This window comes from Carassius auratus, unplaced genomic scaffold, assembly GCF_003368295.1.
Source record: "Carassius auratus strain Wakin unplaced genomic scaffold, ASM336829v1 scaf_tig00214320, whole genome shotgun sequence".
Lineage (NCBI taxonomy): Eukaryota > Metazoa > Chordata > Actinopteri > Cypriniformes > Cyprinidae > Carassius > Carassius auratus.
In genome coordinates this window covers 21419-43573 of record NW_020527612.1, presented here as the reverse complement: position 1 = coordinate 43573, position 22155 = coordinate 21419, and the positions used below count along the sequence as shown (strand labels likewise).

Genomic DNA, 22155 nt, shown 5'->3' with positions numbered 1-22155 from the left:
ACTACTTAACGAAATAAAACAAATCTAAAACAAAAACTCTAATTATTAATCATAATCTGTGAAGATCTTCTCAGCGCATCTAATGAGGAAATCGCGAGACAGGCAACTTCATCCTTGCGACACAGACTCAGAAAACGCTAGTTTATTAGTAAATAATTCAAATATCTCTACTATTTACCAGACACATTTATGGTAATTACTTTTGCCGGTGCTTTGCGGCAAGCTTGAGCCTATTGCGTGTATTTGAACGCAGAACTGTTCAGCTGCGCTGCTGCTGCGGGACACTAAACACCGTCGAGTCGCTCTTCACAGTCGCAGTAGCGCGGTCTCGCGTTGTTTCCACCAGCGCGGCAATTTTGTTTCATCACTTATTAATGGATGTCTAAAATGTAAAAGTAAGGAGAAGTATAAAACAGTCGGTAGGCCCGGCCCGCGTCTGAACTATGACGTTAAATTTGGTCTCAAAGAAGCAGTTAGATGTGGCATCCAGCAGTGATGATCCTCCAGCAAAAAAGGCACCAATCTCTGAACTGTTTGGAAAGTTATTTCCAGTGGAGCAAGGCACTCCTGCACCCTATAATGTTTGTCATATTAAATGTCTCCATATCAAATGGGGAAAGAAACTTATATATATATTTTACTTATAATATATTAATTTAAGTTTACTCAGATAAGCTGACTGCACTAAAGAGATAAATGTTTTATTCTGACTAGTCTACATTGGAAGTATTTATTTCATTTTTGTTTACTCAGGTATGCTGACTGCACTAAAAATGTGAAGCCAGAGTTAATAAAAAAAAAAAAAAAGTTATTTTTGTTTTTATAATTAGGTTAAGTGAATCTATTGTTCCTTACCATTACTGGTAAAATGACATGAACACTGCAACCACAGCAAACCGAACCGAACCGTGGCTCCAAAATCGTAAACCAAACCGTGCCATTGGTGTGAAATATTGTGATTTTTTTTTTTTCAACAGTAGTAGCAGTATCACATACATTCTACTAAATAATAGTAATATTTCTAGCAAATTAACTTTTATTTTGACGTGCTACTTTTATTTTGACACTGGTTTTACTCAAATGAAACTGTAAAATGCTTGTGAAGTGTCTCAGAACAGTTCTGGTGATGTTGTTTAGGTATTGATCTCCTCATTGAGGTGGCAGATGCTGAAATTACTGCAAGCGTCTCGCGCTTCAGTCTGTGTAGTAAACAAACCCGCACTTCTCTGCCATTCATTCATTCACACAGAGATGCGCAGAACATGCAGAATTCATATTTCAATAACTTAACTTTTGTGGCTTAACATTTACAGATACTGGTCCATATGGAGATTTGATTAATTTATGCTAACTTTGACAAATTCCGTGACTGTCCATATTAAAATGTAAGTTTCATTTTCATGACTGGATTTTGAGATTCCTTCCTCGTTTTCTGCTTCGCTGAAATCATAGCGCTGTATGCGCCAAGAACCGTGTTTGAACAGGACCTAGGTACCACCGGTACTTAAAGAAACCTTGTACCATCACATTTTAAATTTTTTTAGTACCGACTTGGTAAAGAAATACCGGGTCTTTTGACAACACTATGAAAAATACTGGTAAACTCAGTGATGTCAATCATCCACCTGTGGAAAAGTGCTTTAGTTTCACTCTGGTTTCAACAGAAAGAGAGGGTTTTGGACTCAGCACATGTCCATCTTCTGCAGGCAGTTCGAAGAATTAATAGCGAGGCCATTGCTAGAAGATTTGTGACTCCTCTATACCACCTGGGGCAGAAGGTCTGACTCTCCACCAGGGATATCAGTCTTTATCTGCCTAGTCAATGTCCTCCACAGTCATCTGAAGCTGCCCATGGGGGAAGGGATACTGTCACAGAGTCAGTCACCTCCACAGCACTAGACCCATCAGCTCCACCCACAATCACAGAAAATATAATCACTCTCACTTGCACCAGCTCATTACCAGCCCTATATAAGCACCCTGCTCACCATTCACCAGCACCGGGTCTCAATCTTCGACAAACTTGAATTTCTGCAAGTTTCCCTCTTCTTCTGTGCCCACCTGTTCACTGGAAAATTCAGCCAGCCTGCACCAGTTCATCTTCTGCAACAATGAGTCATTACTCAAGTTAAGTTCTTACCTGTTGATCTGCTACATAATTACCAGTTTCATCCACGGTTTATCTTCCAACATTTGTAAATAAAGATCAATGCATTCAATTCCACCCATTCTGTAATTTTTTTTGTGTGTGTGACAGCCAAGAATAAATGTTATAATACTATTTGTTTGTTAAGTGATGACGTAAGAAGCGCTATTTCCGGGTCCAAGACTCAACTTGCTTCACTTGAGAATACGATCTCAGCAGTCATTTATGAGCACTGTTTATTCATATTAATCATGTAAGGCCTGGTTCACACGGAACGATTTTAAAATTGTCGGCCGATTTTCCAAACCTGAGAGACCCCACACACGGCGATAAAAAATCACGGGTCTAACAGTTTTGGTCGTTCCGTGTGTGGTGTGCAGCCACACGGCAATATCAACACATCACACACGAACCGATTTGACTCCCGAGCATTCTCGTGTCAGACGGGAAATCTCGCAAAATCCCTCGAGATCAAACGTGACTTTAGAGTAAACAATCATGGCGGACGAAGAGGATGCAGTGGCCATAGTTTGTGCTTTGTTATTAACTGAAAAAAACCATAAGAAAAACAAGAAAAGGCGATGGTCAAAGAGGTGGAGACAACGCGAGCATGGACTGTACATGCTTCTTCATGATATGGAGGTAAGTTGTTGTTTTATCTCATAGAAATGTTGTTACGTACTACACAGATTAATAACCGTTGAAATAAACGTTCATATATTCGTTTCCATGTACTCTGGTGGACTGCAGTTGTGGATGTAGTAATGCCCATCGACTTTATTTGTATTGTTATATTTTACAGGTTTCTGACAGAGAAGGGGTCAAGGAGCTACTTCGTATGAGTGTGGAGGAGCTTGAGTTTGTCCTCAATAAAGTAGCCCCGTTGATCACAAAGCAAGATACAAACATGAGACTGTCCATTTCTGCGAAGGAGAGACTGGTGTTAACACTAAGATTTTTGGCAACAGGTTTGTTTGCAACAGCCTGTTTCGTTTATTGTGTTTAAATCAGCTGAATGCCACTAATGTTGTTTCTTTATCTTGTAGGAGAGTCCTTTACATCCTTAAACTTCCAGTTTAGAGTTGGAAAGTCAACCATCTCCCAGATTGTCACTGAAACATGTGAAGCCCTGTACCAAGCACTTGCTAAGGATTATCTCAAGGTAATGTCTAAAGTACATTACATTACTAATGAAATGTTTGTTGTAGTTTTTTTTAATACACACACCTATTTAGATAAAAACAGTAATAAAACATTTGAATATATATATTAAATAGTCTAAAGTATTTAACAAATATTTGATATCACTTCAAATATTACAGTGGTCCTCACTGAAAGTTGAATTATTTAAAGGGATACTCCACTTTAAAATGAATATTCTGTCATCATATACTCACCCTCATGTTGTTTCAATCCTGTATGAATTTCTTTCTTCTGCTGAACACAAAGGAAGATATTTATAAGAATATCAGTAACCAGACAGTTTCTGGTCTCATTGACTTCCATAGTATATTTTTTTCCTACTATGGAAGTCAATGAGACCAGAAACTGTCTGGATTACAGGATTGAAACAACATGAGGGTGAGTATATGATGACAGAATATTCATTTTAAAGTGGAGTATCCCTTTAAGATCTTTGCCCTGATGCATAAATCTGTCATTTCAGACACCAACTACAGAGGAGGAATGGCTGGACATAGCACAACATTTTCATCAAAAGTGGCAGTTCCCCCATTGCCTTGGTGCCCTAGATGGGAAACATATAAACATTTTGCCCCCAGCTCATAGTGGAAGTATCTTCCGTAATTACAAGGGGCGGTTTTCTGTATTAATAATGGCTCTTGTTGATGCCAACTACCAGTTTCTGTATGTCAGTGTGGGAGCACAGGGAAGAGCATCAGATGCAGGAGTGTTTAATGAGTCAGATTTCAAGAAAGCACTGGACCAGGGCCTTCTTAATATCCCTGCAGCAAAACCACTTCCACAATCAGACATACAAGCACCCTTTGTGTTCCTGGGCGACGATGCTTATCCTTTGCGCACAGACCTCATGAAGCCATACTCATTTCGTCAGATGGACTATCAGCAGAGAGTTTATAACTACAGGCTTTCTCGAGGACGCAGAGTTGTGGAAAATGGATTTGGAATACTTGCAAACAGGTGGAGAGTATTCCTCACCACCATAATGCTCAACGCAGACAAGGTACAGAAGGTGGCCTTAGCTTGTGTGTGTCTCCACAATTATTTGTGTGGGATTCGGTCTGACACATATGCACCTCCAGCCCTGATTGACTCAGAAGATGGTGACCACAGATTTGTGGAGGGTACCTGGAGACAAGATGGTCTGGGAGCCATGCTTCCTCTTCAACCTGGAAGACCCTGCAACAGCTCCATGGCAGCCAAACAAATAAGAGAAAAGCTGAAGAGCTACTTTGTTTCATCTGCAGGAAAGGTTTCCTGGCAGGACAACTACATTTAGGCTCAAACATGTCATAATCAGTTATTCTTTTTCCCTTTTTTGCATTGACAAATGTATAGTTCTGTAATTACAACATTTTTTACTTGTTTCTTCAGTATAAGTTACAAATTGTAAGTGTCTGGAAATGGAACATGAATAAGAAATTGATACTGAACTGCCTTAAAGGTTGTATCAGCGATTTCAGGCCCGAACATAAATGATCACATTCATCTAATCTTTCCTAACGATCCGCTAGCTGCCTGCCCCATAAGCATGCCGTCAAAAACACGTCTCTGTAGGCAGCCTAGGCTCTGAGATCTGCACACACAAAGCAACTGTTTTTTTTTGGTGAAAGCAACTGTTTTTGTGTGTGCAGATATCAGAGCCTAGGCTGCCTACAGAGACGCGTTTTTGACGGCATGCTTATGGGGCAGGCAGCTAGCGGATCGTTAGGAAAGATTAGATGAATGTGATCATTTATGTTCGGGCCTGAAATCGCTGATACATTTAACTTTGGAATATTTTAAGGTTTACAAAATTGTATATTCATTACTCTGTTTGTATTCAATATTAATATTTTGATATTTAGTGCCACCTGAAATTCCCTGAGCAACAAATTAAAACTGCCTGCATAACCAAATGGTTTAGCATCATCATATTTTAATGCAATAATTGTGTTACTGTTTCTACTTGTAGTATTACTATGAAATTACCAAATTCAATCTTTAAGTTAATTCACAACAATTGGGTAGAGGTCAAAATTGAAAAAAAAAAAAAAACAGTCTGCTTGGAAAAATAAATAACTGTTTATTATTTACTTCAGGATATAAGCAATCCAATAAAACATTAGTTCATGTCACTTACGGTGAAATGGTTAAGCATTTGAAACAATAGCGGTGTGTATGACTCCCACAACTGTGGTAAAATACAACTTAAGGCCTTGATATAACAAAAAGGCCGAAATATAAATAAAACAAAGACCTCAATAAAGGATGTACACACTTATAACTGAAGATGCATTTGAAAAGACACAAACACATTGTTTTTCTGATTAACCACAAAAAACAGAGGTAGTTGTTGTAAACCTTGAGAACCATGACTGACAATCTACCCTTTAATCTGTATTCACTCGTCTTCTAGCATTCTCCTGTAGCTATGCGTCTCATTATTTTGAAGCTGGTACTGATTTGGCAGCAGTTGTGTACCTATGGGTAGAGCCATGTGGTGCGGTGGTTCTTGTGGAGTTGTATATGTGTGTAGAAGGGTTGGTTGTGTGTTGGGCATATGTACAGAGGGTGGTACAGGGTAAAAACTAGGTGCAAGCTTAGATGCCTGTGCATCATTCTCCTGAGCCTCATATAAATCATTCATTATTTTTCTCTTTACTCTTGTCTTTACCAAAGTGTTTTTAATTGACCTCAACTCCTCAGCTACTTGTGCCCCAAAGTTGCCGTCACTATCAGCAGTAGGTTTGCTTCTACCAGCCTTAAAAGCAGTTGACATCTGCTGTAAAATTTTCAATTTTTCCATTTCAATGGCATCAGCCGATTTGCTTTTCTTTAGTCTCTTCGCAGTAGGTGTACAAGGTACAGGAGGGGAAAGGTTGTCATCATTCTGGAGAACAGATGGTTCCTCAGCAGATGTTTCGTCAGACATTAGAGAGACATCGTCATCATCTGGATCATTCAAGGGGTCCATCTCTGCAGCCAGGCCATCTTTAATTGATTGAGGCAGCTATATAAAAATATATAAATGGATCTTTAGTAGGGGTGTAGCGGTTCATAAAATTCACAGTTCGGTTCGATACACTTGTGTCACGGTACGGTTCGATACGTTTTTGATAAAGCAAAAATGCCAGAGAAATGTCCTTGATTAATTTTTTTTATTATTTATTAAAACCAACATCATAAAGTATGATTTTTTTTTTTTACTTTGAGCAATTCTAGAGCTATAATTGTCTCTTCTTAGGAGCATATAAAACAAAACAGCTCATTGGAAAAAATGAAATGTAATATTGTAGTAGTTATAAACAAAGGTTTATTTTAGTTCAGATTAACATTTGAGGGCAGCAATTGTATTCATAATGTCAAAATATAACCGACGTAATGTACTAGCCTACTATTCCTACCAAACTTGGTTGCAGTGTACTACAGTAAATCCATGGTGAATGTTGCTGATCTGTAGACACTGGATAAGTTTAGTTCATTCATTCCTGGTTTCCACGCGCTGTTTGATCCGTTAATAACGGAGAAATGTGAATGTTTCTCTCTAGATCTCGCAGCGATGTTATTACTTCTGTGGCGAATTCAAATGCTTTCTTTACTGGATCTCATTAGCGCTGTGTAGTAACAGCGTCGCATGATCACGATCGGTTCGCGCTGCACTGGTCCAAACTGATAAACAGTCCGTCAATTAGAAGTTGTCGTCATAGCACAAAGCCCCTCCCTCGATATCACGGTCTCCGCCATGTTGGAAGGATACCGGCGTGTTGTGTTGTTAAGAGGAGGTTCTCGCAATTCTGCACTGTTTTACCATGCCTGGAAGTTACTGCTGCGTTAACTGCAGCAGTACCTCTCACGATACATATGGAAAACATAGGAACAATGGAATACAGTTTTTTTTAGGTTACACCAAGCGCAAAACAGCGGTATTTGGAGAAGCTCTCAAGCGGCACAGAGACCTGGACCATTTACCTCCATGCACACATATGGACATTGGGAATTATATTTTTTTTTGGTTTAAGTTACTACACAATGCAGGAGTTTAAAAGCCACAAGTCTTTGGAAAGTTACGAGGCTTTCTGCTGTGGCTGGGTCCATCTACAGCAGGTGAAGAAAACAGCGTTGTACTGGCCAAAGTAAGTTTATTCACATGCGTTTTAGCGTATTGTAATTACATTGCATTTAGAATGCACTTCTTGACCAAAATGACAAAGTAATTAACTGCGACTGAACACTAGATTGTAACGAGATGTTCAATGTATACGAACGTTTCCAGCATGTTTTGATGTAGGCTAAAGCTGTGTATGTTTAGTTATAATTTGATTTTAACCCAATGACACATACTGTACCAGGTTTTTTTTTGTTGGGGGCTGCAAAGTGGACAAACCAGTTCTGGGTTAGCTAGAGTAGTTAAATGTGTGATTGCAAGATGTAAATGTCCTGGTTAGATTAAAGCCATTAACAGCGTGAATGCAAAGTGACTTACATTGTAAACAATATAATTCCCAATGTCCATATGTGTGCACAGAGGTAAATTGTTCAGGTCTCTGTGCCGCTGCCTGAGAGCTTCTCCAAACACCGCTGTTTTGCGCTTGGTGTGGGCTTGTTCCTGTAAGGTCCCCTTTCATTCGCTTTTATGTTTTTGCATTGCTTTACTTTCTTCCTTTTCTTTCGCGTATTCGTAGATCCGTCTCGATCTGTTCCGTCGACAAAATAAATGCGCAAAAATGAAAGCGCTCTGAAATGTTTAGTCGCGCCTCTGTGAAGTTCTGAAGGCATTGCCCCTGGCAACAGATAGCGTATCCTGCCATCAGGGCCGACCGGCTCAGACCCCTCCCAAATCAACCCAAATCGGCACGTGACTCCTCAATCTCAATAATTGTTAGACATAAAACTTAAATATTGATGAACAGTCAACAATTAGGTACATACGCTGCTTTCAGTGGCACGTTGGGTGACATGCCTCCTCAGAAACATCAGTCTCTTCATAAGCCATCGTTGTTTGCTTGTTAGTGGCTTTTCAAAAGTCCCACTGGGTTTAGTTTTGAGAAGCTTGCTGAACTGAGTTCTTAGAGTTGTGGCCCGCGTCTTCACTTCTTCAACTGACATGAACAAACACGAGACATTTATATGAACGAATGTTATGGTCATGCTAGCGATGGGTAACGTTACTGTAGATAAACATTACCTGGTATTTCAAGTGCAGCAGCAATTTCTGCCCAGTTCCTCTCCTTGTCATTTCGGTTGTGATAATCTTTACACGAAACGTTGTACAAACATTCCCTGTGTTGCCACAGGTCGACAAGTTGGTCCTCCATCTCCGACGTCCACCGGACTTTCTGGTGCGCCATTCCGCCGATTTTGTTTCTGTTTCCCGGCACTTCCTCACCGCCTCGTCACCTCGCTTTCTGATTGGCTACACGCCACAGTCCACAGGCTGCGTTATCGTGTGTCCTCGGGGGACACCACACACGAGAAGAAATCGGGCCAAATAAATCCAACATGTTGGATATCCCCGATTTGAGATCGGAGCGGTCCCGACATTCTTCCGAGCAGAGGAGAGCGGTCTTAACACACCACACACGGCAGGAATATTTGATCAGATTATTTTACGATAATCGGAGCATCCTAAGATTGTCGGAAGGGGTGAATCGGGGCTAAAATCGGCCTGATTATCCTGCCGTGTGAACCAGCCTTAAGCTAACGTTTTCGAACTTAAGGTGTACACTACAGTTTCTGTACTCATAGCATCCCACAAATGATTTTCATATTTATTTTTATTTAGATTTTCATCATCTAGCTATCTGGGACTTCGGTATGGAGTTAAAGGTTAGGATTATAACTTTTTTTGTTAGTATTATATCACATTGTGAGTTTATATTAGCACCATTTGTTATTTTCTTGTGGTATCTGCAATTACAAGTAAAAACATTAAACCCTATTTTTTTGCTGTGATACTGACTTTATATTGATATTGAGAAAATATATTATCATTTATTCTGCCACAAATAGAGTGCAAGTCTGTGGGAAACACCGCTTCTGTTTAGGCGAGGCCGGTGGAGTGATTGGAGATGACTGACACCTGCTCGACCCACCGGTCTCGAGTCCCACGGAGAAGATGGAAGGATATAAAACTGGACTGGCGACAGTGAAGGACGAGAGAGGACCAGGCCTGGACTTTATTTTGTATTTGGCTTTTATTTCTGCACGTCAGTCGTCCGTGAAGGGCTGACGCGCTGTTTTGTCTTTACTTTGTAATTAAAATTTCAGTTGATTGTCCGCCGGTTCCAGCCTCCTTCTTTAATTCAATTCAATTTTCAATTCAAGTTTATTTGTATAGTGCTTTTTACAATACAAATCGTTACAAAGCAACTTTACAGAAAATTATGATTCTACAATATTTAGTAGTAGCTTATGCTGGTGACTGTCAGTTTGTGCACGTTTGACAGGATTTTTAGAAAAAATTAATACAAGAATGTTATGTAATGAATGTAATGTAAAGAATGTAAATCCCGCGGCAAAACATAGAAACAAAATAGAGACATCATTAGCATAGCTGCTGATCCAACAAAGTAAAATTAGTTTAACCCAAGCTAATGAATAAAAATGTACATTTGATCAGATGCAACTACACTTATAATCTAAAAAATACATTATTCGAAAATTTGGCAAAATAGATGCATTTTTAATCTAGATTTTAACAGAGAGACTTTGTCTGAACCCTGAACATTATCAGGAAGGCTATTCCAGAGTTTGGGAGCCAAATGTGAGAAAGCTCTACCTCTTTTAGTGGACTTTGCTATCCTAGGAACTACCAAAAGTCCAGCGTTTTGTGACCTTAGGGTGCGTGATGGATTGTAGCGTGGTTTAATTGGAGAAAATTATTTGTCATCCAATCTTTTACATTTTTAACACACTCTGTTAGCTTAGATAATTGAGATGTTTCATCTGGTCTCGTTGAGATATATAGCTGAGTATCATCAGAATAACAGTGGAAGCTAATTCCGTATTTTCTAATAATATTACCAAGGGGCAACATGTTTATTGAAAATAGAAAGGGACCTAGGACGGATCCTTGTGGCACTCCATATATTACTGATGATAAATGAGATGACACCCCATTTAAATAAACAAAGTGGTAGCGATATGACAGGTAGGATCTAAACCATCTTAGAGCCTGCCCTTGAATACCTGTATAGTTTTGTAATCGATCTGTGAGTATGTCATGATCTATGGTGTCGAACGCAGCACTAAGATCAATTAAGACTAGAAATGAGATGCAGCCTTGATCTGACGCAAGGAGCAGGTCATTTGTAATTTTAACAAGTGCAGTTTCTGTGGTATGGTGGGGCCTGAAACCTGACTGAAATTCTTCATACAGATCATTTTTAGGCAGGAAGGTGCTCAATTGAGCAGACACAACTTTTTCTAAAATTTTAGACATAAATGGAAGATTTGAAATAGGCCTATAATTTGTCAGTACACTAGGATCTAGTTTTGGTTTCTTAATAAGAGGCTTGATAACCGCCAGCTTAAATGGTTTTGGGACATGACCTAAAGATAACGACGAGTTAATGATTAGGGCTGGGTATTGTTTAAAATCTTTCGATCCGGTGCCAATTTCGATACCTCAGTTTCGATACCGGTTCCTAACGATACTTTTTTCGATACCATATATTTTAAAATCCATTTCAACATCAGCACAAATACATTAAACACATTTTTTTTATTTTTCACCTTAATTAAAACAAATTCTGGTAACACTTCACACTCAGGATAACATTATTAATACAACTGGTTTTGCTTTTTGGATAGGGGTGCACCATTCAGGGGCGGACTGGGACCAAAAAGTTGCCCTGGACTTTCTGGCCCACAGCAGCCCACCACATCATAACGCAAACACCCCTGTTTTGATGTCATTAATTTAATATTTAAGTATACAGTTTGGTGATTTTAACCAATAGGGCAACTGATCCTAAAAAAGAAGAAAAAAAAAGAACAGCAGCTGTTCATTTAGCGACTCCTAGTGAGGGATACATGCTCATCAAGACACAAACATTCTTCTAGAACTCACACTTTGCATTCAGTTAGCAGATCCATATCAATCATGCATGGAATAGAAGTTAATAAACTCAAACGATAGCTTTATGTGCTTTACAGATGAACTTGACATCTTTATTCATTCAAGATGTTTAATAATAGATAATCTTTGGCTCGGTAATAAAGGTTCATGATCCAATTAGTGAACCGATGATTCTTTTGAGTGAATCTTTTAAAATAATCATTTATTTTGTTTAACGAAACCAGTGTTTCACAAACTTGATAGATCTGAGGTGCAGGGCTCGTAAAATCGATATCCTGATGTACCAGGGCTATTGTGTTTTCCAGTCCGATGTGCTATTGTGAATAGTGATGTAAAATTCCTATCATGATTTGCGTTGTTCACTCGCTTGCAGGGGTGAAACAGATCATGGCCGATCGTTTGCATTTGTTTCTAAATATTGCTGATTCAAGCGTTTTAAACAATTCGTGCGCGTTCGGAGCTTGTGCTCACTCATTCAAAGCACGCACTGTGAGCAGCATTTCAGACGCGCGTACAGAGAATGAATCCATCTTTCGCGTATCGTAACTTCTGAATGAACACATACACACACAATTATATCAAAATAATTGTCTCTACAAGTATTCTCGTAAACACAGTCAGTTATGTTTTAAGTGAACGTATACAGTGGCCTGCTGCTTAGAGAAATACGCTGTACCGGATAAATCTGTCTCTCTCTGTTTTTTAGACGACGTGAAAGGGGGCATGTTTCTAGATACGCATCGTGTAGACCAAACTAAACAGGGAGGGAGGGCAAAACACTCATCCAAACAAATGCTTCATTAACACCGGCTTTGGTTGCAATACTCTTATCGCATATGTTGCACTTTGCTGACTCGGCATCCACTTTTATAAAGTGTAGCCGGTAACGTTTTTAGAAAAAACAACTACAGTTACAGAAATCCTCCCCATCACGTCGTGGTGGTGGACAGCCAATCACGGCAAATTTGGGTCCTTACATGCATGTATGCTACAAGCTCACACAGACACAGCCACTCAGCAAAAAAAAAACGGCCGCTTGGCTTTTGGAACCGAAATTTGGCACCGTAAGATAAATTATTTTTCGATACTCATAGTATCGAAGTTTTTCGTTCGATACCATAAAGGTATCGAAGTTCGGTACCCAGCCCTCCCTGCTGAAAAAAACAGCTAAAACCAGCCTAAGCTGGTCAGGCTGGTTTTAGCTGGTCTCCCAGCCTGGTCATAGCTGGTTTATCAAGCTGGTTTTAGAGGGGTTTTGTCCACTTTTTTAGCTGGTCTAAGCTGGTTTTAGCTGGTCAGGCTGGTCTTAGCTGGATTAAGCTGGTTTTAGCTGGTCTTAGCTGGTTTTAGCTGGTCTAAGATGGTCTTAGCTGGTTTTAGCTGGTCAGGATGGCTGGTCTTAGCTGGTCAGGCTGGTCTTAGCTGGATTAAGCTGGTCTTAGCTGGTCAGGATGGCTGGTCTTAGCTGGTTTAAGCTGGTTTTAGCTGGTCAGGCTGAACATAACTTGTTTTAGATGGTCAGATTGACTGGTTTTAGCTGGTCAAGCTGGTATTAGCTGGTTAGACTGGCTGGTCTTAGCTGGTTTAAGATGGTTTTAGCTGGTCAGGCTGGGAGACCACCCAGATAGCAAACTCACATAGACACAACATATAATCGATGTTTCTCTTGGCACTGACACAATGTTGATTTTCTGCTTGTTTAAAAAAAATCTCACATACTTAATAATAGATACATTAGTAATAATTTATTAAACACACATCACATTTAGTCAAAATGTCTTTATTTATACAAAATATACAGTTACAAATGTTTAGAGCATAATACAAACCTTCTGTATACAAAGCTTCTATAAGACTAATATCGAAAATGCCTTTACACTCAAATACGCACAAAGAGGTATAACGTAAATTATATGCTAATATAAATAGTCTCAAGTTACAAAAGAATTTACTTAAGAATTAAACTTATGTTATTTTGTAGCAAATATGCCAATGTCCGACAGCTTATCAGAATTACTGGCCTGAGTCTGTATTTCCCCCTTCTCCCAAATGGCCGATTCGTGAATGAATCGTTCAATTTAACCGGTTCTTCTTAGTGAACCGGTTGAACCAGTTCACCAAATCGAACTGAATCGTTTGAAACGGTTCACGTCTCCAATAAGCATTAATCCACAAATTACTTAAGCTGTTAAGTTTTTTAACGTGACTGACACTCCCTCTGAGTCAGAATAAACCAATATCCCGGGGTAATCCATTTACTCAAACAGTACACTGAATGAAATGCTGTGAAGACCGAACTGAAGATGAACACCGAGCCGAGCCAGATAATGAACAAACACGCCCACTGCTGGAGCAGTTCTCGTTCTCGAGTCAAGAACCGGTTGCTTCGGTTTTCGGATCACCAGTACACTCAACCGAGAATCGTTTCTGTCGGACGCGTCCGATTTGAGAACCGATGAGCTGATTCTCGTTCTCGAGTCAAGAACCGGTTGCTTCGGTTTTCGGATCACCAGTACACTCAACCGAGAATCGTTTCTGTCGGACGCGTCCGAATTGAGAACCGATGAACTGATGATATTGCGCATGCGTGTAATTTTGTAAGTATTTTGTTAAACATCGGAAAGTGTGATAAAATAACTATATTTTATTTTGATTTTTTTTTTATTATTATTTTTAGATTAATGTTTCCAATCTGTATATTGTATATAATGTATAGGCCAAATGGGTTTTCAAGGAAGTTGGACAATAATTAAGACTCTAAAGACTCTTATGTTTAATATGAATAAGGGATGATTTATGAGATATCTGTACTGTATTTATAGTTAATGATGACATTCACAAATTGAGTTTGTAGTAAACAGAACATGAACACGAGTAGAGCAGCTGATGACACTGAACTGCAGCACGTGCCGGTTAGAGCGATTCTCGTTCTCGAGTCAAGAACCGGTTGCATAGGTTTTCGGATCATCAGTACACTCAACCGAGAATCGTTTCTGTCGGACGCGTCCGAATTGAGAACCGATGAACTGATGATACTGCGCATGCGCGATTCAGCGTGAAGCCAACTGACTGACAGCATGTCTGAACCGAAGGGATTCTTTTGGTGATTGATTCTGATTCTGTACTAGTAATGTTATGAGCGCGGGTATTTCGAGGGTTTGGATGAAGGGCAATCTGGCGAAACGTAAGTTCATTTAGTAACAAATACATCGCAATGGATTATGTTTAGTAAGTGGATCATGGTTTCTGCGCTGATGACACCTAATTTATTTACTTTATATCTTCAAGACTTAAATCCTCATATGCACATTATTGCTGTTACTGTATTTAGGTGTTGTTGCAAAACTCTAATGTAAACTTTTCATGATTGTGAGGTTTTAACTGACTAAAGTTATGATTACTGACTTTATATATTTGAATGTTTGATAGACTTGACGTCATTACGTCATCGCCAATGACGTCATTACGTAGAGCGTGAAAGAACCGATGAACCGGTTTTTTCAACCGGTTTATTGAATCGAACCGTCCGAAAGAACCGGTTCACGGAAAAGAATCGAACTTCCCATCACTACTACTGTTTCAACTATTAAAATAGTTCCGTTTTGTATGTAATAGCTAAGTGATTGTATATTTTATAGTTTTTATTATTTTTGTTACTATTATTAAGTTAAGAAAAACATTTGTTAAATATAAAGCAAAAACGAACTGGAACTTACATTAGAAAGCTTTAAATTATAATCATTCTGTTTTATTAATTTAAATCATAATCATTCTGGCCCGAAGCCCGGTCTGAGGGACATAAAAAAGTCAGGGTGAAATGCGGGGCTCTAGACCAGCCTATAAGTTTAACTTTTAAAAATGTTGTCATCCTAACAACAAACAGCTTTGCTCATTCTTGTACACAGTCTTATACGGTCTATCAGCTATGACTATTTTAGTCTTTCAAAGGACAAAATGGGTGAAAAAAACAGTAATAAAAATTAAACATAAAATGCAGGCCAGGAGCGAGGCCCTTTAGAGGCACGCACACTTGGCACAGCTCTTGCGACGGTATACTGAGTGAGAGAGCGGCATGGCTTATCGGACACAGCAACAGTAACTAAGGAGGGTGGGGTCAATCATAGCAATTTTGGAAGTTACTCAGAACATTTGATCAGATTCACTCCTGTAATTGGGTAAATTTGGTTGTCATTGTTCTCCTAATTGTGAATGGATTATACAGTGAGTGCATAATAGACGATAGTCAGTGAATATGCTGATCTTTTTTTTGCTCATTTTACGAATTTCAAGCCACAAATATATGCACAGGAGCGTTTGAAAGTAGTCATTTTCAGCAGGTACCTAGATTAAATCGATAGTACTTTGAATCACTACTTACTACATACATTTTCAAAAACCCTTTGGATTTACATAAATCACGCAAATGATCTATATTAGTTTAAAAATGACAATTTTCACTTAAAGATGATGAGTTTGCATCCCTGAATATACGGTTGTTTATGTCCCTTTGTTGTATTTGCATACAGTACATTTATTGTATCTAAAATTATTGTAGCAAAAGATAGCACCTGACAGTAGAATTTGTAGAGAATATTTCAATTATTTTATTTACTCCTGGAAAAGACCCACATAAAGCTCATATTTTAAAATGATTAATATCCACATCACTGCTGTATCCATCCTAAATAGTATATAAGAAAGTACAGTATATATTTTTTGTACACCCCAGCAGAGGCGGAGCGGAGCTGCTCTCGGACAACATCTCCAGGACACTTCGCTCCATGTGACTAGTAAGACAATTCTCAAATAACTATTATGATGAGTTTTGTTCCACCCGCTTAAATGATAAAAGTACTTGGGTGGAAAAACTATTAAGACAAAAGAAATCTAATGTATCTCTTGCTCTGGCTACTGTGTATAGACCACCAGGGCCGTATACAGAATTCCTAAAAGGATTTGCAGATTTCCTCTCAGACCTTCTAGTTACAGTTGATAAGGCGCTAATCATGGGAGATTTTAATATTCACGTTGATAATGCAACTGATACATTAGGACTTGCGTTTACTGACCTAATAAACTCCTTTGGAGTCAAGCAAAATGTCACCGGGCCCACTCATCGTTTTAATCATACACTAGATTTAATTATATCGCATGGAATCGATCTTACTGCTATAGGTATTGTACCTCAAAGTGATGATATTACAGGCCATTTCCTTGTATCGTGCATGCTGCGTATAACTGATATTAACTATATGTCGCAGCGATACCGTCTGGGCAGAACTATTGTTCCAGCCACCAAAGAAAGATTCGCAAATAACCTGCCTGATCTATCTCAACTGCTATTTGTACCCCAAAATACACATGAATTAGACGAAATTACTGACAACATGGGCACTATTTTCTCTAATACATTAGAAGCTGTTGCCCCGATCAAATTGAAAAAAGTTAGAGAAAAACGTACTGTACCATGGTATAACAGTAATACTCACTCTCTCAAGAAAGTAACTCGTAGTCTTGAATGCAAATGGAGAAAAACTAACTTAGAAGTGTTTAGAATTGCATGGAAAAACAGTATGTCCAGCTATAAACAGGCTCTTAAAAACTGCTAGGGCAGAGCATATACACAAACTCATTGAAAATAACCAAAACAATCCAAGGTTTTTATTTAGCACAGTGGCTAAGTTAACAAATTACCAGACCTGATTCAAATATTCCACCAACGTTAAATAGTAATGACTTTATGAATTTATCCACTGATAAAATAGATAACATTAGAAATACAATAGCGAATGTAGATTCTACAGCATCTAACACTTCAGTTTCATCCATCGCACCCAAAGATAAACTGCAGTGCTTTACAACCATAGGACAGGAAGAGCTAAATAAACTTATCACTGTATCTAAACCAACAACATGTTTATTAGATCCTGTACCCACTAAATTACTGAAAGAGTTGTTACCTGTAGCCGAAGAACCGCTTCTCAATATCATAAACTCGTCGTTATCTTTAGGTCACGTCCCAAAACCATTCAAGCTGGCGGTTATCAAGCCTCTTATTAAGAAACCAAAACTAGATCCTAGTGTACTGGCAAATTATAGGCCTATTTCAAATCTTCCATTTATGTCTAAAATTTTAGAAAAAGTTGTGTCTGCTCAATTGAGCACCTTCCTGCATAAAAATGATCTGTATGAAGAATTTCAGTCAGGTTTTAGGCCCCACCATAGCACAGAAACTGCACTTGTTAAAATTACAAATGACCTGCTCCTTGCGTCAGACCAAGGCTGCATCTCATTTCTAGTCTTACTTGATCTTAGTGCTGCGTTCGACACCATAGATCATGACATACTCATAGATCGATTACAAAACTATACAGGTATTCAAGGGCAGGCTCTAAGATGGTTTAGATCCTACCTGTCCGATCGCTACTATTTTGTTTACTTAAATGGGGAGTCATCAATTTATCATCAGTAAAATATGGAGTGCCACAAGGATCCGTCCTAGGTCCCCTTCTATTTTCAATATACATGTTGCCCCTTGGTAATATTATTAGAAAATACGGAATTAGCTTCCACTGTTATGCTGATGATACTCAGCTATATATCTCAACGAGACCAGATGAAACTTCCCAATTATCTAAGCTAACAGAGTGTGTTAAAAGTGTAAAAGATTGGATGACAAATAATTTTCTCCAATTAAATTCGGATAAGACAGAGATACTAATTATTGGACTGCATTCTTCCATCTTAGAAACATTGCCAAGCTACGAAACATGTTATCTGTTTCTGATGCAGAAAAGCTAGTTCATGCATTCATGACCTCTAGACTGGACTATTGTAATCAGGGTTCGTACAGATACTGTATAATGAAATTCCAGGACTTTCCAAGCACTATTTTGGGGATTTTCTAGGACTACAATCAGAGGTCTCACTTATAAATCATATACTTTATTTACTTTAAATTCTAAAAAAGGAAAATAGATGAATAAAAATTAAACAAGATGGTACAAATAAGGTGCAGCACATTAAAGTATTCAATGACTGTGGCAACTCTAAGTATGAGAACATGAAGGTCACGGTACTCTGTGCATTAAAGAGTGCATCCAAAGAGGACATAAACCTCTTATTCAGTGCTATAACAGAAGTAAAGATAAACCTGCTTGTGTAGAAGCCCTGTCAAAGTGGTCTAGGTTGTGGCAGATTTAACAAATCTGCTTAAGTTCATCTTTTTTGTCTTTCAGGGACTTTCTAAAACTGTTAAATCTAATTATGCATTCTCTTGGTTTGGAGGAGGTCTCAGCTTCAGTGGCTGCCTTTTCTATTTCTAGCTCCAAGTGGGCAATGTCAGATTCAAGCCTCCTCTTTTTTTCCTTTGTTCCTCCTCTTGGTCTCTGCATTTGGTTTTCTCAGCTCTCTTTTCTCTCTGCTTGATGAGAGAACTCTCACATCTTTGTTGTGCTGCTTTACAGCTGGCAATCATTCTGGGAACAAGCCTCTGTGATGTATAGCTGATGTCCTTTTTGTTTTCAGTGCTCATGGCTGCATTCACAGAAAATCCTCGTTCCACATTAGCCTGACCATGTGATAAAAGAAGCACAATTTTCACTACCTGCCATAGGTATTTGAGTTCATCTTTACCCTGCAAGGTTTCTGAGAAGAAATGGTCAAGAGTGTGTGACTGGATATTAAAGTCCCTTAACTTTGACAGGTTTTTAGCCACTTCTTCTTTAATGAAGGTTGTGTACTGCATTTGAGCATCATCACACTTGCTTTCTGGAAATCTTTTTAGCTCAACTAAATGGTTCAGAAGCCTTTTGAACCTTCGTTCACATCCATCAAGATCATGGGCCATGACCTTGGGGTTAAGGCAGGTAGTTTGTCTCACAAAACTGGATCGAATGTTTTTTTTTTTCCAAAAGTCTCTTTAAGAGTTGAAGGAAACAGCGCCTTGCATCGTTTCTGAATTCTAAAATAATTTTTTCACTCAGCACTCTTGTTGGAGTAGTGGGATGTAACACTCTTTAAAGTCCAAAGAATTTCAGCCCGCCAAGTATCATTGTTTCTGACCCAAGAATCCAAGTCACCAGATGTTCCACAAGGTTTACGGTTCTGCAAAAGATGTACAAATAAAATTACACCAAATTTATTCAGTCATGGCAATCTAGCAAGCATGCAGTGTTGGTTGTAACAGTTACAAAGTAATTATTTAAATTTATTCTAATGACTTGCTTGCACTAAAACTATTGTTTATATTGTAAAAATCACTCAAATTGCAGATACAGGGTATTTAAAATACAGTATACAACTTATTACATAATGTATATTAAAGTTACTTCGAGCACAAAAAAATCTTTGTGAAATGCATACGTTTTAATGTTGTAGAAAAAAAATGTAAAAGTTTTAACTGTGACATGGTCATGACAAATACATTTATTAAAATATAGATTTATCCTTATTAAAGCTTCAAATGTAATGCAATCAAGAGCAGCAAGTGATTTTCTCTTTTTCTTTTGATTAACATTGAGACTGACAGCAGTGGGTTTATTAGACAGCTGTCTCTTTAAGACCTGACACACATTTCGCGGAATTGACACAAATCCGGTTTTCTTCCAGCTCTTGACCTTCATTTAAGTCTTTGAAACTCATTTAAGACTGTGCTTGCGAGGATACTCCCCAAAATTGTCATTTTGACAATTTTGACAATTTGATGTTTCGTCCTCAAGTAATCAATGCGGTACTGGCGCGCACTGTCTGAGGAGAAGCGGCCTTTCTCTCGGTGTACGTGTGAGCAACAAAGAATGCATCTTCAGACAGCGCTTCTTCAGAACCGCACTTTAAGCACCTTGTACGAACCCAGTTAATGCACTACTAGGTGGTAGTCCTACTTCTTCAATAAACAAGCTACAGGTAGTCCAAAATGCAGCAGCTAGAGTCCTTACCAGGTCAAGAAAATGTAATCATATTTACCCCAATTTTACAGTCTCTGCACTGGCTACCTATTAAGTTCCGTATCAGTTACAAATTATCATTACTTACCTATAAGGCCCTAAATGGTTTAGCTCCTGCGTACCTAACTAGCCTTCTACCACGTTACAACCCATCACGCACCCTAAGGTCACAAAACGCTGGACTTTTGGTCATTCCTAGGATAGCAAAGTCCACTAAAGGAGGTAGAGCTTTCTCACATTTGGCTCCCAAACTCTGGAATAGCCTTCCTGATAATGTTCGGGGTTCAGACACACTCTCTCTGTTTAAATCTAGATTAAAAACTCTTAAAATCTCTTTCGCCAAGCATTCGAATAATGTATCTTTTTAACTGTGAGTGTAGTTGCATCTGATCAAAGGTGCATTTTTATTCATTAGCTTGGGTTAAACTAATTTTACTTTGTTGGATCAGCAGCTATGCTAATGATGTCTGTATTTTGTTTCTATGTTTCGCCACGGGATTTACATCCCGTGGTAACTAGGATTTACACAAGTTCCAGTCTGGATCCAGAACACCTGAGAAGAGATGATGCTGACCCTCAGAGGACCTCAGATGATGCTAACCCTGAAGCAACAAACAGAGCTAACAATTATTGCTAAATGGGGAAGTCGTGGCCTAATGGTTAGAGGGTTGGACTCCCAATTGAAAGGTTGTGAGTTCGAGTCCCGGGCCGGCAGGAATTGTGGGTGGGGGGAGTGCATGTACAGTTCTCTCTCCACCTTCAATACCACGACTTAGGTGCCCTTGAGCAAGGCATCGAACCTCCAACTGCTCCCCGGGCACCGCAGCATAAATGGCTGCCAACTGCTCCGGGTGTGTGCTCACAGTGTGTGTGTGTGTACACTGCTCTGTGTGTGTGCACTTCGGATGGGTTAAATGCAGAGCACAAATTCTGAGTATGGGTCACCATACTTGGCTGAATGTCACGTCACTTTCACTTTCACTTAAATGTGTGACTGAATCATATAATAACTTAATTAATAATATTATAAGCACACAAAAAAAGCCAATAGGTACCAAAATCAAATAACCCTAACCCCATCAAATAATTTTACCTGCAGCCGCATTTATCCTGTTATCTGAGGGTCTTTCCCTTAATGGTGTCCAGTAATTAAAGAAAGAACTGATGAAGGTGACATGAATCTCCCATTTCAGTGCGCCACTTCAGCAGAAGAAAGACAAAAGGACAGAAAGTTACTCAGACTTTCTATCAGTAACAGTATGAAAATCATACTTAATACTATCCTAGTGTAGGTTTTCGAACAGTACGTGGGTAAAATTGACTTACTTTGGTGAATCATGGGTCTTTCTGTTGGGTGTTCTCCCCCGATAAAAATCGTATTCCAATGCTTGATCTAAAAAAAAAAAAAGAAGAGTAAACAAATATATTTTCAATATCGTTATCAGTGTTTGAAGATGTTATGTAAACATACTTCTAAAGAATAAATTACGGTTTTATCACTTTACTCATTCCCACGCTTTTTTACCTCAATTCAATTCAATTAAAGTTTATTTGTATAGCGCTTTTTACAAAACAAATCGTTACAAAGCAACTTTACAGAAAATTATGTTTCTACAATATTTAGTAGTAGCTAGTAGTTTGTGCACATTTGACAGGATTTTAGAAAAAATAAAAATAATAATAATAATAGTACAAGACGTAGTCAGCTAGACAATGAACTATCAATATTATTAATTAAGTTATTATATGATTCAGTCACACATTTAGCAATAATTGTTAGTTCTGTTTGTTGATTCAGGGTT

The 22155-nt window shown here is 38.6% G+C and overlaps 1 protein-coding gene and 1 long non-coding RNA gene across 2 annotated transcripts; both read right to left on the bottom strand.

The window, feature by feature from the left end:
• Nucleotides 1-5729: 5729 nt before the first annotated feature.
• LOC113091805 (uncharacterized) lies at nucleotides 5730-8677 on the bottom strand. The gene is made up of 3 exons (XM_026257432.1): nucleotides 8514-8677; nucleotides 8258-8427; nucleotides 5730-6338 (listed from the first exon to the last, which is right to left on the bottom strand). The coding sequence occupies exons 1-3, from the start codon at nucleotides 8674-8676 to the stop codon at nucleotides 5730-5732; spliced, it is 942 nt and encodes a 313-aa protein (XP_026113217.1). The 5' UTR covers nucleotide 8677.
• Nucleotides 8678-18431: 9754 nt separating this feature from the next.
• On the bottom strand, nucleotides 18432-21751 carry LOC113091815 (uncharacterized). Its single transcript, XR_003287450.1, has 3 exons — nucleotides 21680-21751; nucleotides 21447-21553; nucleotides 18432-19514 (listed from the first exon to the last, which is right to left on the bottom strand). It is a non-coding gene; the product is annotated as an uncharacterized LOC113091815 (long non-coding RNA).
• Nucleotides 21752-22155: the final 404 nt, after the last annotated feature.